This window comes from Chelonoidis abingdonii, chromosome 4, assembly GCF_003597395.2.
Source record: "Chelonoidis abingdonii isolate Lonesome George chromosome 4, CheloAbing_2.0, whole genome shotgun sequence".
NCBI classification, from domain to species: domain Eukaryota; kingdom Metazoa; phylum Chordata; order Testudines; family Testudinidae; genus Chelonoidis; species Chelonoidis abingdonii.
The window spans coordinates 82703359-82717068 of record NC_133772.1 but is presented as its reverse complement, the minus strand read 5'-3'; the positions used below and the strand labels follow the sequence as shown (position 1 = coordinate 82717068).

The 13710-nt window shown below is 39.9% G+C and overlaps 1 protein-coding gene across 18 annotated transcripts in view; it reads right to left on the bottom strand.

Annotated features, from left to right (window-relative positions):
• The window catches only part of RAD51B (RAD51 paralog B), a 689205-nt gene that overhangs the window by 615452 nt on the left and 60043 nt on the right, over nt 1-13710 (bottom strand). For 17 of the 18 annotated variants that reach the window (XM_075065388.1, XM_032774777.2, XM_032774772.2 and 14 more), the window contains 3 exons: nt 13028-13141; nt 9291-9407; nt 2708-2844 (listed from right to left, as the gene is read on the bottom strand). In XM_075065388.1, the coding sequence (XP_074921489.1) occupies nt 2708-2844; nt 9291-9407; nt 13028-13141 (368 nt within the window). Of the gene's footprint in view, nt 1-2707; nt 2845-9290; nt 9408-13027; nt 13174-13710 lie in introns of all 18 variants that reach the window. The other variant, XM_032774779.2, reaches the window with a different exon arrangement.

Here is a 13710-nt window from a genome sequence, read left to right as displayed (position 1 = left end):
GTTTAAACTACTTCGAAATAATCGTGCAGTGTAGACGTACCCTTAGATCGACCGCCCCACCCCACCCCAGTGTAGATCAGGCCTAAGTCTTTCACACTATCTGATCAATTCCTAACCAGAAAGGCAAAAAGAATGTCTCAAAGGGAATGTCTTTTTCATGAAGCATGGACCAAAGCTTGTGGCACAGCAGATACAGTATATACTTCCATTTCCCCTATTCCTAAAATACAGCAGGACTGTGAACATTATCCCTGACTTTCTGATACAGTGAATTTTTGTCTAGATAAAGACAATGATAGGTAAGGTTTTCCCTGCTTATCTATTTTTTAAAAATTATTATTAAATATTCTTGATATTTGCCCTCTTTCACCTGTCATTTCTAAAACAGGTATGTTAAAGTGAATTTTGGAAAGGACTGAATTCCACTTTTATGATGGAACATATTTAAACTCGGTACTACATACGATCTTCAGTTCTCTGTGGATTTTCCATGCATATCAATGTGAGGTTTGATCAAAGATCAAATGTAGATTACGGCCTGCCTGTAGTAAAAAAAATCTTTTTAATACCATTAGTCTCTGTTAAATCACATTTAGCATTGGTCAGTGGAAAAATATTCTCACCTTTAGAAACACTGCTATTTCTGCAGTGTTTCTCTGCCTTCCCCATCCTCCTCTCTCTTTCTTTCCCGCTTCCATATCTGTGTGTGTGTGTGTGTGTCTCATTTCTCCTTTCTTCGTTCTGCATTCGCGTCACTGCAGCAACTGCAGCCCGCACTGGGCTTCACTCACCCCCCCATTCCCTACCCCCTGACAGGATGATCTGCAATGAAAGTTAGTGCTTATCTGCAACAAGTCATCATTCAAGTTAGACATTAATATTAATAGAGGCAGTGGAACTCATACTTCTCAGTGCAATTATTTCAGACAGACAATCTGTAGATTCAGAAAGATAACACTGAATCAGTTTGCACTAATTTCAAATATCTGCAAGGTTAACCTGACAACCATAGGAGCTAAAATCTTACTGTGACACTTCCTGGGAGTACCCAGAGTTGTAAGGCACGGGTCAGCTCCCTACTCCACTGGCAATATGAGCACTCCCTTCTAGGCCTTGCAGGCCTTGCTCTCTCTCTACAGGTTAGTGATTAGAGTGTGCCTATCCTCAAGCCCTCCAAGCATCTCCCTGGAGTTTCAGTCGCTGGTCTACTGGACACTTGCAGTGTTCACAGATTTGCTGCTTCCAAAAAAACCAGTACAACCCATCTTACCAGTTCCACCTCAGATCACTGCTCTGCTTAACACACAGGGCTTAGATTTTTTATTATTATTATTATTATTATTTTTCAGTGTAATCAAGTATAAGTTTATTTAATATAGCATAGAGATTCAAGAAATAGCAAGTAGAAGCACTGGAAACAGTTACATATAAAACAAAATCATAGCATGCATTCTAGACCTAGACTTAATTAACACGATACTCTCCTGTCTTGCAGAATATTGCTCTCCCCAAATCTTTGCAACATTTCACAGCCAGATTAGTTGTGACCCTCCTTTTGTGAGACAGACATGCTGTCAGCTTGCCTCCTGGATGAAGGGTCCTGTGTGTTTCCTTGTACCCAGATATGAACCCTAACAATTGTTTGTCAATCTCCTCTCTTGCCAATATGCAAATAGGCCTATAATGTGATGCATACAACACACAGAAATGACCAGACAAGGAGATAAGTATATCCCTATATATTAATCAATTAACCTATCTCATAGAGCTGGAAGGGACCTTGAAAGATCATTGAGTCCAGTCCCCTGCCTTCATTAGCAGGACCAAGTACTGTCCCTGACAGGTTGGTTTTTTTTGCCCCAGATCCCTAAATGGCCCCCTTGAGGACTGAACTCACAACCCTGGGTTTAGCAGGCCAGTGCTCAAACCACTGAGCTATCCCTCCCCCCACTACCTCCTGACTGAAAGGAAATTTCTGAGGTATGTGACCTGCCTTAATGCCAAGATCCTAAGAACACAGATTTTAATATGGATCCTTACTCTTTAAATATTATCTGTACATACATTTCACAATGATTATGTCAACCAGTGGGCTATGGGCTCTCAGTGAAGACTGCACATGCCACTCTTTGGTGAACAAATATGCACATATCTGACCCATAGATCCCTGTAAACCCCTGTGGCACCAAGAAGTACCTGGGTCACACTTTTTCCTTTTCCTTTTCTAGTTTAAACAAAAGCTTGAGATCTGAGTCACAAATACACATACTTCAGATGCTGAAGATTCAAGCCACATGAAATAGATCAACAGCGGCACATCCAGCACACAGGCCAAGTTCCTGAAACCTCTTATCTAGTAGATCTAAGAAGGTCATTTTTATTTCTCTCCTGTATTCAAAAGATTCATTTAGTGAACCTCTGCCTCCCAAAAATTTCCCTGCTAACTCCAGGAACTAATATGCAAAAGGAAAAAAAAATGGACATGTAGTTTTTAAGTTGCAAACTTTATTACATATTATGGGGCAATGTCCAGTGGATAGATCAGCATGTCACAGACTATGCACTTTAGTTCCGCCATTTGCAAAATAGCTCCCTATCTCACAGAGCTGTTGTGATGCTTAATTAACACTTGGAAAACATTTTAAGGCTGTGTGATGAAATGTGCCAGAGAAACTGAAAGTACTATTTTAGAACATATACTTCTTACCTTTCAGCACCAAATGCAGACTCTGTGTCAATGTATATGACAGCCCCATCTAGTCCTCCCATGCTGATAGGCAGAGTAGCCAGTACACTCATCATAAGACAAAATTGAGTTTTGCCACAACCTGATGGGCCAGTTACCTAAAAAGAAAAGTATTCATATAAACTAGGAGTACTACACTCATTGGGAAAAAGGGCCTGTCATAACTAGATAGGTAAGGTAAGGGTTAAGTTTCTTTTACCTGGACAGGGTAACCAAACACCTGACCAGGGGACCAATAAGAGAACTGGATTGTTTAAAGTCAGGGGCGGGAATTTGGATACTCGGGGTCTTTGTTGTTTTCTCGGCTGTGAGTAAACAAGGTTTCCTCCTAACTCCTTCTTATTTCAAATATGATACCAAAAGTCTGTGAGTACAAAGGAACCCCAAAGCAATTCGGCTATGAGGAGCTTTGGGTTGTACGAATAGATGTGGATGGCTGTCTCTTTTGTTGTTTTCTCGGCTGTGAGTTAACAAGCTTCCTCCTAACTGCATCTTATTTCCAAGTGTCTCCTACACATCTGTGAGTACAAGGGAACGCAGAAGTGAATTCGCGAGATGATCTTTTGTGATTCACCATGTATGCTGAAATTTGTTGGACTGTTTAAATTGCAGTCTTTAATCAGACTGGCTTCATAATCTCTATAAGCAAGAGCCGTATTGATTTCTAAGCAAGATTTATTGTTTTTATATGTTCTTTCTTTTTTTATATATCAACAGTTCTTTTAAAAACGGTGTAAGTTTCTTTTCCGTAGGAGCAAAGGAATGGGAAAAGCCAGGCCTGTGGCTATTTCCCTAGTTGCTTTCAGGTGAAAGAGCAGCACGGGGGAGCCAATAGCAAGCATTGTTGGCAATTATGCAATGCTCATATTGTCCTGAGGGTAGAGAACGCTACTCTTGGGAAGTCAGAGAAACCGGTTTCTTGGCAAGCCGGGGAAGGAGGAGAAGGGATTTTCCCCTGCTTGAGCACCAAGGCATTGGAATCTGGGTGTCCACCAAGGGAGGGTTGGCACACAGAGAAGGAAAGAGGGGGTCAGGCCTTCTAATTAAATTACGACCTGGTGGCACCAAATTACCCAAGCGGTATAGAGCCTGGGAGTTTCAGGTAAGCCCCCAGACTTTTGGACGCAAAAGTCCAGGTTTGGGACAGGACCAGATTGTGGACGCTAAAGTTCAGGTCTGGGACTGGGAGGCTAGATTACCACAGGGCCTAATTCCATTTTGAATTATGGTCCATGGGCCTGAATAAGCAGTTAAGACTCCAAGCACCCCTCTTCAATTTACAACACAGTTCCCACTGATATCAATGAGAAGTTTGCACAGAGATTAGGTATGGCCTTTATGTGGTAACTAAATTTGTCAGTTTTTATTTGTTCATTATTGTCATCGCACAGTATCACTCGGAAGGAAAACACACTCAGCTTTTGGACCACTGGTATTCCTGCCTTTTGTTTCACTTTCTTCCCCATCTTCCCTTTTCTATTTCTCTCCCTCTGCTGTGTCACTGTGAGTCTCTTCTGTTCTTCCCTCTTCACTGCCTTCCCTGTCGCAGCTCCCAGTTCTCTCCCCAATGGGCTTCACTCCTATCCCCTTTCCCTTTCCATCCGTTAAAATAATCAGCAAGAAAATAATTACTGCTATTACTGAAGTGCCACAACTGAGCTTTAGAACTGACATTCCAGTGAGATTATACAGGGAGTCAAGGTGTTTGCAACCCAAGTCACTGTTTCAGACAGATATCACTACATCAGTTACACTCAGGTCACATTTGGAAGCCATCACATATGTACATCAAGCAACCTGTATCTGGTCAAAGGGCTATTCGTCTGACATTCCTGGTCTAAAGAAATAGGGATGGATAATAGGTTAAAAACAATAAATTTGATTTTTTGGATAAAAATCAATGATTTAAAAAAAATTAAAACAATCAGACTTTTTTTTATTTAAATTGGATTTTTTTGATAAAATGCTTTTTGAGGAAAAAACCTATCTATAGATAGTTTTAATTAAGATACATTACAGCTCAAAGATACCTCATCATGGAATAGGGATTATAAATTCTAATTCGATAGTATGAGACAAATATTCATGTAATATTTAAGAAAAGTTTTTGTAAATGAGTTCCAGTAGTTCATAAGATTTGTTCCCTAATCCATGGAGTTCCAGGGCCTTCTGTATAGATTATTTAGGTTAATCTTTCTATCTACTCAATGGGACTTAGTGCTCAGTCTAGAAGATACCATCACAGATGCTTAGTTTTGCAGTTCTCAAACTGTGAATTTGTATCTCCAGAAATAACATGCTTGTTAACAGCAAAAAAAGTTTTAAATAAATAAATAAATAATAGAGAGAGGTGAGAAATAACAGACCTCAACCCTATTGTCCCTCTGCAAATTTGTGTACAGAGCCAAACCCTTACCTCTCTCTAAAAGTGCACTTTCAAAAAGTTCAATGAATAGAAGATTGTTGAGGCTGGAATGGATCTGGACAAGGAGAAGTCTGGAGATAAACGTGAGAAGGGAGGGACAGGCAGTAGAAACAAAAGTGAAACTGTTTGAGCAGCATATTCCAGAAGTCTTGAGGTCTTTCTGAGTGTAGCCTTCACTGATTTGAGATCTATCATACCATTCTCTCGCTAGAAATGAAAACCTATAATGGCAGCAGGCAGTAAGAGAGACCTAGTTTGGGAATATTTTAATGAAGTTCTTCTACCTGTGGGTAAGACAGGCACATGTGCAAAATGCAAACAGTGTAACAAAGAAATGCAAGGCCTGGCTGCCCAAATGAAAAAAAAACATCATCAGAAGTGTTCCTTCTCAAGAGGAAGCTGCGTTGAAGATGATGAAAGGAACATGTCTGAACATGCAGGAACTTCAGGTTGGTAAACTTTTTTATTTAATACTTCTTTCTTAAGGACTGCCTGTCCTCCTTCTGGCCTATTCTTGAATTCGCATGTTTGAGCAAAAAATATAGTTGTTACTGTATGGTACTCCTGTTCTTTTTGCGGATACAGACGAACACGGCTGCTACTCTGAACTCTATGATACTAACATTTTAGATGCAGTTGTGATAAAAAATAAATAGCTGAAATAGGCAGATCTTCCTTCTACAATTTCACCTTTAAAGTAGTACTGAGTGTCAGTGAATGCAATGAGTAATACTAAATGAGCAGTATGGTGGTAATCATTAAATAACTGCATTGGCTTATTTTGTTTAGGAGAATCCATCCTCAACATACAGGATTCTGAAGACGTCAAGATCACCATCATTTTCTATAGTTTCAGAGTTATCTGCCAATGATAGTGTTTCAGTCATATCATGTATGTCACACAGCCACAGTATATCACCTGTAGCAAAAAGAAAATAAAATCTCCATTGTCCAGAAGAAGCTACACATAGATAAATTTATGATAAGAACCAGCAGATTACAAAAAGAGGTAATTGATGAAAAAATTGCCCAGTTTTTTTATGCAACAAACTCTCTTTTCCGTATGATTGAGAACCCACACACTTCATTAACATGGTTCAGTCATTAAGGCCAGGATACAGTCCACTCAACAGAGCAGAAGTTGCAGGCAAGTTGCTGGATAAAGGATATTGGGAGATACCAGTGGCCCCAGTGTCATCAATAATCTGATAAAAAGCTCTGCAATCTCCTTCTCAAACATTTATAGTGTTGTATTCATCAACTGTCCCAGTGTCTGGAAGAAACTAAAATCTGTATGAAAAGCATTGATTTAACCCAGGTGAACAACTACGATTACTGCTAGACAGAGAGAAGTATTTTCAGGAATTAAGTGCTCATCCTCTATTGAGGGCATCTGCATAGTCTCAAGATCCTATATGATTCTGTGCTGGTCCTATTTGCCCAAAGAGCAGCTGTTTCATCTTTAGCCAGCCATGAAACATTGCCCTTTTCCCCTAAGGCAGGCTAAGTCACAGTGCTGATCACTTTCAGGCTGGATTGTGCAACATGACCCCCTTATGGCCAGTTATCAACACAGGTGTCAAAACCCACATCTGAAAAAAACCTTCATTAATTCATTGAGGGACAAAATAAATTCACAAGATACCCTCTAAAGCAGCTCTTTGGAGATAAACTGTACATCCTTCTACACCTGGAGCAGAAAGAAAACAGGTCTCTTTCATGTCTCTAAGGTCATAGCCCCAACCCTGTTATATAAGCATTTACTGAAGCAGAAACCACTATAGTTTAAGTTGCAGTACTATTTTCATTCTGGCCTGTTTTTACTTATTACTTTCATGCTTCAAAGGTGATTTCTTTTTAAGTTTGAGCAAAAACAGTTCAGTCATGTTGAATTATGAAGAGTGGAAAAACATACTTTCCCCTGTGATAAAAGAATTTTTGCAATCTGCTCATTTGTACAGCTCTACAACCATAATGTCTGAGTTTAAAGTTGAAATTTGAAACATGGAAATGGCCCTTACTGAGTAGAAGTGACTGTCAGTGATCCAGAGAAAATTGGTTTGGACTTGATTGAGCTCTGAGCATTTGAAAATTACATACTGAGTAATAGGGTTTTTAAACTTACTTCAAGTGCATCAAATCTAGTCAAATATATTGTGGGTTCCTATGCAATTTAAAGTGCTTAGGAGGTCTCCCTTAGCATCTCTGCAGCTTAAAAAAAATGCAAAGGTTGAAAGAGGGCTCCCACGCATTTTGTGAGGTGTGCAGGGGTTGAGGAAAGCAGGCATTTGGATACTTCAGTGATGAGCACAGCATAAGAAGGTAGATGGATCTTGAGCAACTTGTAATCTGTTTATTGAAGATATTTATGGGTTGAGGCAAGAACATAAGAATGGCCCTAGTGGGTCAGACCAAAGGTTCATCTAGCACAGTATCCTGCTTCCAACAGTGGCCAGTGCCAGATCCCCAGAGGGAATGAACAGAACAGGTAATCATCAAGTGATCCATCCCGTCGCTCATTCCCAGCTTCTGGCAAACAGAGGCTAGGGACACCATTCCCTCCCATCCTGGCTAACAGCCATTGATGGACCTATCCTCCATGAATTTATCTAGTTCTTTTTTGAACCCCTGTTATGGTCTTGGCCATTCACAACATCCTCTGGCAAGGAGTTCCACAGGTTGACTATGTGTTGTGTGAAGAAATACTTCCTTTTATTTGTTTTAAACCTGTTGCCTATTAATTTCATTTGGTGACCCCTCATTCTTGTATTTTGAGAAGTAGTAAACAACAACACTTCCTTATCTATTTTCTCTACACCAGTCATGATTTTACCTCAATCATATCTCCCCTTAGCCATCTCTTTTCCAAGCTGAAAGTCCCAATCTTACTAAGCTCGCCTCATGCAGAAGCCGTTTTTGTTACCCATTTCTGAACCTTTTCAAGTTCCAATATATCTCATTTGTGGGACGACCACATCTGCATGCAGTATTCAAGATGTGGGCATACCATGAATTTATATAGAGGCAACATGATATTTTCTGTCCTATTATTTATCCCTTTCTTAATTATTCACAGCATTCTGTTCGCTTTTTAGACTGCTGCTGCACATTGAGTGGATGTTTTCAGAGAACAAGGTCATTAGAAGTGCTTACCTCAGCCCCTGAACAATTCAAAAGGTACAAAAAGTTTAAAGGAGGAATTTGGGTGCACCTTACGTTGCCAAATTCTGTCATTACACATTACTATAACAACACTGCAAATTTCAAATTATAGAATTTATATCAATTATTGGCAACTTTTTGCAAGACAGCATAGTTTCTAACTGGATAATAACATTCTATCTTACACACACACACACACACACACGAAATGCCATGCAAAAAACTATGTTAAGAAAACTTTAAAGTTAAACTTAAAGTCAGAAAGTGACAAAGTTAAGGGTTTACATGCAACTTTAATTCTGTCCTGTTGTGTATACACATTACAATGCAGTCTTTAATTACGCTATCACATACATTTTTCAAATAATACAGTTATATAATTTTTATTTTTTACAGCCTTAGCTACACATGATCCTTCTTGTAAAAATATTTTTCATCCCTGCATTCTTACACTTCTGTTTGTTGTAATGGTCCATTATATCTTTAGTAACTTAGATAGGTAAACTAAGGTAGGCAGAGAACGAGTGACTTACCAAGGTCACATGGCAAGTCAATGTCAGATTAGGAATAAAATCATGATTTGTGCTCTAACCAATAGACAGTGCTATAGTCCTATTCTATCATGTTACAAAATTATATTTGACTGTTTAAAAAATTTAACTTTCCTCACTGGAAAGTATCAGTGAGTGGTGCATTCATATTAAAAAAAAAATGTGAAGTGTATCATTTAAACATCTCTTAAATCTTTTTGTCCTACCTACCTTTAAGAGTGGAAGCAAAATATATTTAACATACTGTACGAGTGAAGAAGCGTCTCACGGATACATTTTAGACTGAAAGCTCTTTGGGTCAAGAACTGCCATTTGTTATACATTTATACAGTGCCTAAATGGACCCTCATGAAAGGTTGTGGCCTTTAGGCGCTACTGCAGTAAAAACTGTAAATATTAATTTTACCTCTGTGAGGGATCCACAGGCCACTCCACCATGCAGGGCTTTATCCAAACCATCTAGAGTAGTGGATAAGAAGGCTGACGATGGATTGATAGCCCTTTTCATTTTCATCTCATAAGCCTATAACAGCAAAAATTAACCAAAAGCTTTTTCAGCTGGCAAGAGAAATTTCTGGCATTTGCTCCCCAACAATATAGCATGATTTAATACTTGCCCACAAGTTTACTGTACAAATCCTAAACTATATTCTCATCCTTCCCTCTGTTCTTTCTCCTCCTGAGCCTCTACCACACTTAAAATGCAGACACCACTAAGTAGATTTCAAGAAGTTTATTGTATACACTGAGGTTTTTGCCGTCTAGCTTTGAACTTTTCTCCCACATCATAATGTCAAATTATAAAAAGCACTTTACAATAACTTTTCAAAAGTGAAGTTTTGTTTTCCTCCTGGCCAACATGTGAAATACTAACCCTGCGGTCAGCAGAGCTGTGCAAAACATTCGCAGTGAAACCCAAAACCAAGAATTTGGCTGATTTTGAACTTGGCATCTCAAAACTATTCGAGTTCATTGAAAGGCTCATTAAGATTTGTACACTGTTTGAACAAGTCTGGGTCAATACCAAAGCCTAGCATAGCTTTTGGATTTTGTAAGCCTGATCTAGTGAGTACGGCACCAGACTGGCAGTCAGGAAATCTGGGTTCTCCTTCCAGCTGACTTAAGATCTGAGGCCAGTCACTCACCCTTTTTTATGCCTCAGTTTCCCCATATACTGGACAGCAGGCTTAACCAGTTAATATTTGAAGAGAATTTGGAGATCCTCGGCTAAAAAGTGCTATAGAGTGGAACTGTACAAAGTATATGAAAAACATCTGTTTTGATCTTTTCAGGGCACAAAATACCACAAAACAAAACTGGCTCCAGCGATATCCTGATGGATTTGCGTTCAGATTAACTGGAAAAAGAAATGCATGGAGTGAAAAGGGATTTGCACACATTTTTTCATTAGTACAAAATTAGTCTTTGTTTAAACTATGACATTTTACACCAGCGGTGGATCTGCCTCATATAGATTTTAACTTCAAAAGAGATCATTATGATAATCTAAGGTGACTTCCTGCATAACATAGGCCATAGAATTTCATCCAATAATTCCTGTACTGAATCTAAGAAACTGGTTTTGCTAACATTTCTTCTAGAAAGACATTCAGTCTTGATTTAAAAACTCCAAGCGAAAGAGAATTTACCACATCCCTGAGTCTGTTCATTGTAAAAGAATTTCCGTCTTACTTCCCCTTTGAATTTTTCTGACTTAAACTCCAGCCACTGGATCCTGTTATGCTTTTGCATGTCAATTAGAGTTTTCTAATATCAGATATCTTCTTTCTTTATAGGTGCTTCTTGGCCTCAGTCAAATCACCTCTTAACTTTACCCCTTGATGAACTCAATAGATTCAGCTCCTTAAATTTCCTATTCTGAGTGGAATTTTCCAGACCTCAAACCATTTTTGTTACTCTTTTCTAAATCTCTCCAAGTTTTCAATATCTTTGGGCACAAAACTTTAGTAGTACATCTGAATAGAACAGGGGTGAGCAAACTACAGCCTGGGAGCCACATCCGACCCTCCAGACATTTTAAACTGGCCCTCGAGCTCCCGTCGGGGAGCGGGGTCCGGGACTTGCTCCACTCTGGCACTCCAGGTAGGGAGCGGGGTCGGGGCTTGCCCTGCTCCACACAGCTCCTAGAAGCAGCAGCATGTCCCCCCTCCTTCTCCTACACATAGGGGAAGCCGGGGGCTCTGCATCCTGCTCTTGTCCCAAGCACCGCCCCCACAGCTTCCCTTGGCCAAGAACCGCAGCCAATGGGAACTACAGGGGCGGCGCCTACGGACAGGGCCGTGCATAGAGCTGCCTGGCCATGCGTCCGCATAGGAGGCAGAGGAATGACATGCTACTGCTTCTGGGATCTGCTTGAGGAAAGCATCACCTGGAGCCTGCACCCCTGACCCCCCTCCCATATCCCAACTCTCTGTCCCAGTCCTGATCCCCCTCCTACCCTCCAAACCCCTCAGTCCCACCCTAGAGCCCTCATCCCCCCGCCGCATCCCAACCGCTAATTTCATGAGCATTCATGGCCCACCATACAATTTTCATACACAGATGTGGCCCGTGGGCCAAAAAGTTTGCCCACTCCGGTATACAACAATGTTCAGACCACTATCACCTTCTTACCCATACTCAATATTTCTGTTTTTTCACTCAAGGATCACGCTAGCCACAGCATCACACTGTGAGTTCCTGTTCAGTTGCTTATCCACCATGACCCCAAATCCTTTGCAGAACCACTGTTTGACAAAATACACCCCAGACTAGCTGATAAAAATATTCATTCAGGATGGTCTGAGAACCAGTCCCTATGGGACCCCACTAAAAACACCTTCACCACTTGATGATTCCTAGTTATCAGTTATTCATTGAGATTTAATTAGCCAGTTTAAATTCATTTAATATGTGCTATGTTGATTTTGCATAGTGCTAATTTTTTAATCTGAATTTTATGTGACACGAAATTCATATTAGTAGTTACCTTTCACAAGGTTGCAAGTATGGTTGATAAAGAACGATTTCATGTTCATTTGACAAGACCTGTTTTTCAAAAATACATGCAGATTGGCATTAATTATATTTCCTTCCTTTGCTGATAGAGTCCCATATCAGCCACTGCATTATTTTTTCCTAGGATCAAGGTCAGGTTAGCCAGGTCAGCCCATTTAACTTTTGAATACTGGCACTACACTGGCTTTCTTCCAGTCCTCTGGAACTTCCCCAGTTGCCCAAGATTTATTACCCAAGATTTATTAAAAATTCACATCTATTATCTGGAGAGCTCCTTGGCCAACTCTTAAACTGCAGTGAAAGTTACCTGGACCTGCACTGTCTTGACACCCAGTTTTCTCTGTCCCATCTCCCATTCCTGCCACAAGCAGGCAACTATCATTAGCATCTTTTCTTTATTGCTCGGAGGACACAACAACAGTCTAATTCAGACTTGTTCTCTTAGAGTAGACAAAAGAATCCTGTCGTCAGCAGTGCAACTCTTCCCTCCACTCCCACCAACTCTAAGACCAGATGCATCACTTTCATGCCACTCCACATTCCCATTTGCCTATGATGAAAAAATATGAGATTCTTCAAAATGAGCAGAATGTAGCTTTAATGGTCACTCTTCTCTTTGGCACTAACTTACTTTCTAAAAACCAGTGTCTATGGGCACAGATGTTCCTACCCTTCACCTACACTAATCAACGGCACTTTCAGTTGTAAGGCTCAGATTGGAAGCAATTTCTTTGATATTCTCAAAAGAATTTCTTATCTTCTTGAGTGGCTCTCAGCATACATACGTCACTTGTAGGAGTGCTACTTATATCCTATTGTAATAATCCGAGCAACCTGCTTAAGCATAAAACACATAGCTGAACTCACTGTATTCTGACGAGAAAGAGATTTTCTTTTTATACACATCTGAACTGAGAAATTCATTGTCTTTTGGATATGAATTTAGTAATGAACACAGGCATAGCCTGACTTGATCCTTATAATGGAATTCCACTGTTTACATCTTGGATGGCATGCCATCTCATTTTATTTGTAACAAACCTATACTACACTATACCCTTGCTAGGTAAAAAGAAAAGTGACTTTAGTCAGATTTCATAACAGGATCACCACAAGGATACTTACAGTCTGCATTTTCGGAGCACAAGCTAAGCTGACTTTGCAAAGAAGCTTCTGTACATTCCAATAACTTTGTCCGGTCACTTTCATTAGCTCCAACAGTGAAAGACACAGAAAGTCCTGAAAGATGATTAAGAGGAACAGAGTTCAATCTGGGGATTGAAGGGGGAAAAAGAGATTACATTCATTTAATATATTTATAAACAATCAATTCATATTCCAAATTCCCCCATGGTGCAATTCCACTCAAGACAATGGAATTATACAAGGCATTAATTTTGCCTCACATTTTAAAGGGCTGGGTGGGGGTGGGGAGAGCAAGAAGAAATTAAATATTCAATTATTGTCATATTGAGGTGGGATGAAACAACAATATTGTCTTCCTCACAAGCCTCTGTCCTTAACTGAAAAATGATCACAGACCACCTCAAACGATGTCTCATCTTCTAATTATCAGACTTAGGGCCAGATCCTACAATTGGATTCATGTCAGAGGACTGCTGCCACTGCACAGAGACCCTGGCTCTGCTTAGGGATACATTCATACAGACATTTGCAGGATCTAGCTCTGAATCACCATGTATTGGACAAAGTCACAGAACACCAGATTAACAATTCTGGTTTGAGAAGAGAATGAGAAAACACCACTACTAGTTTCAGTTTAATATGACCATCTTCACTTCCAATTG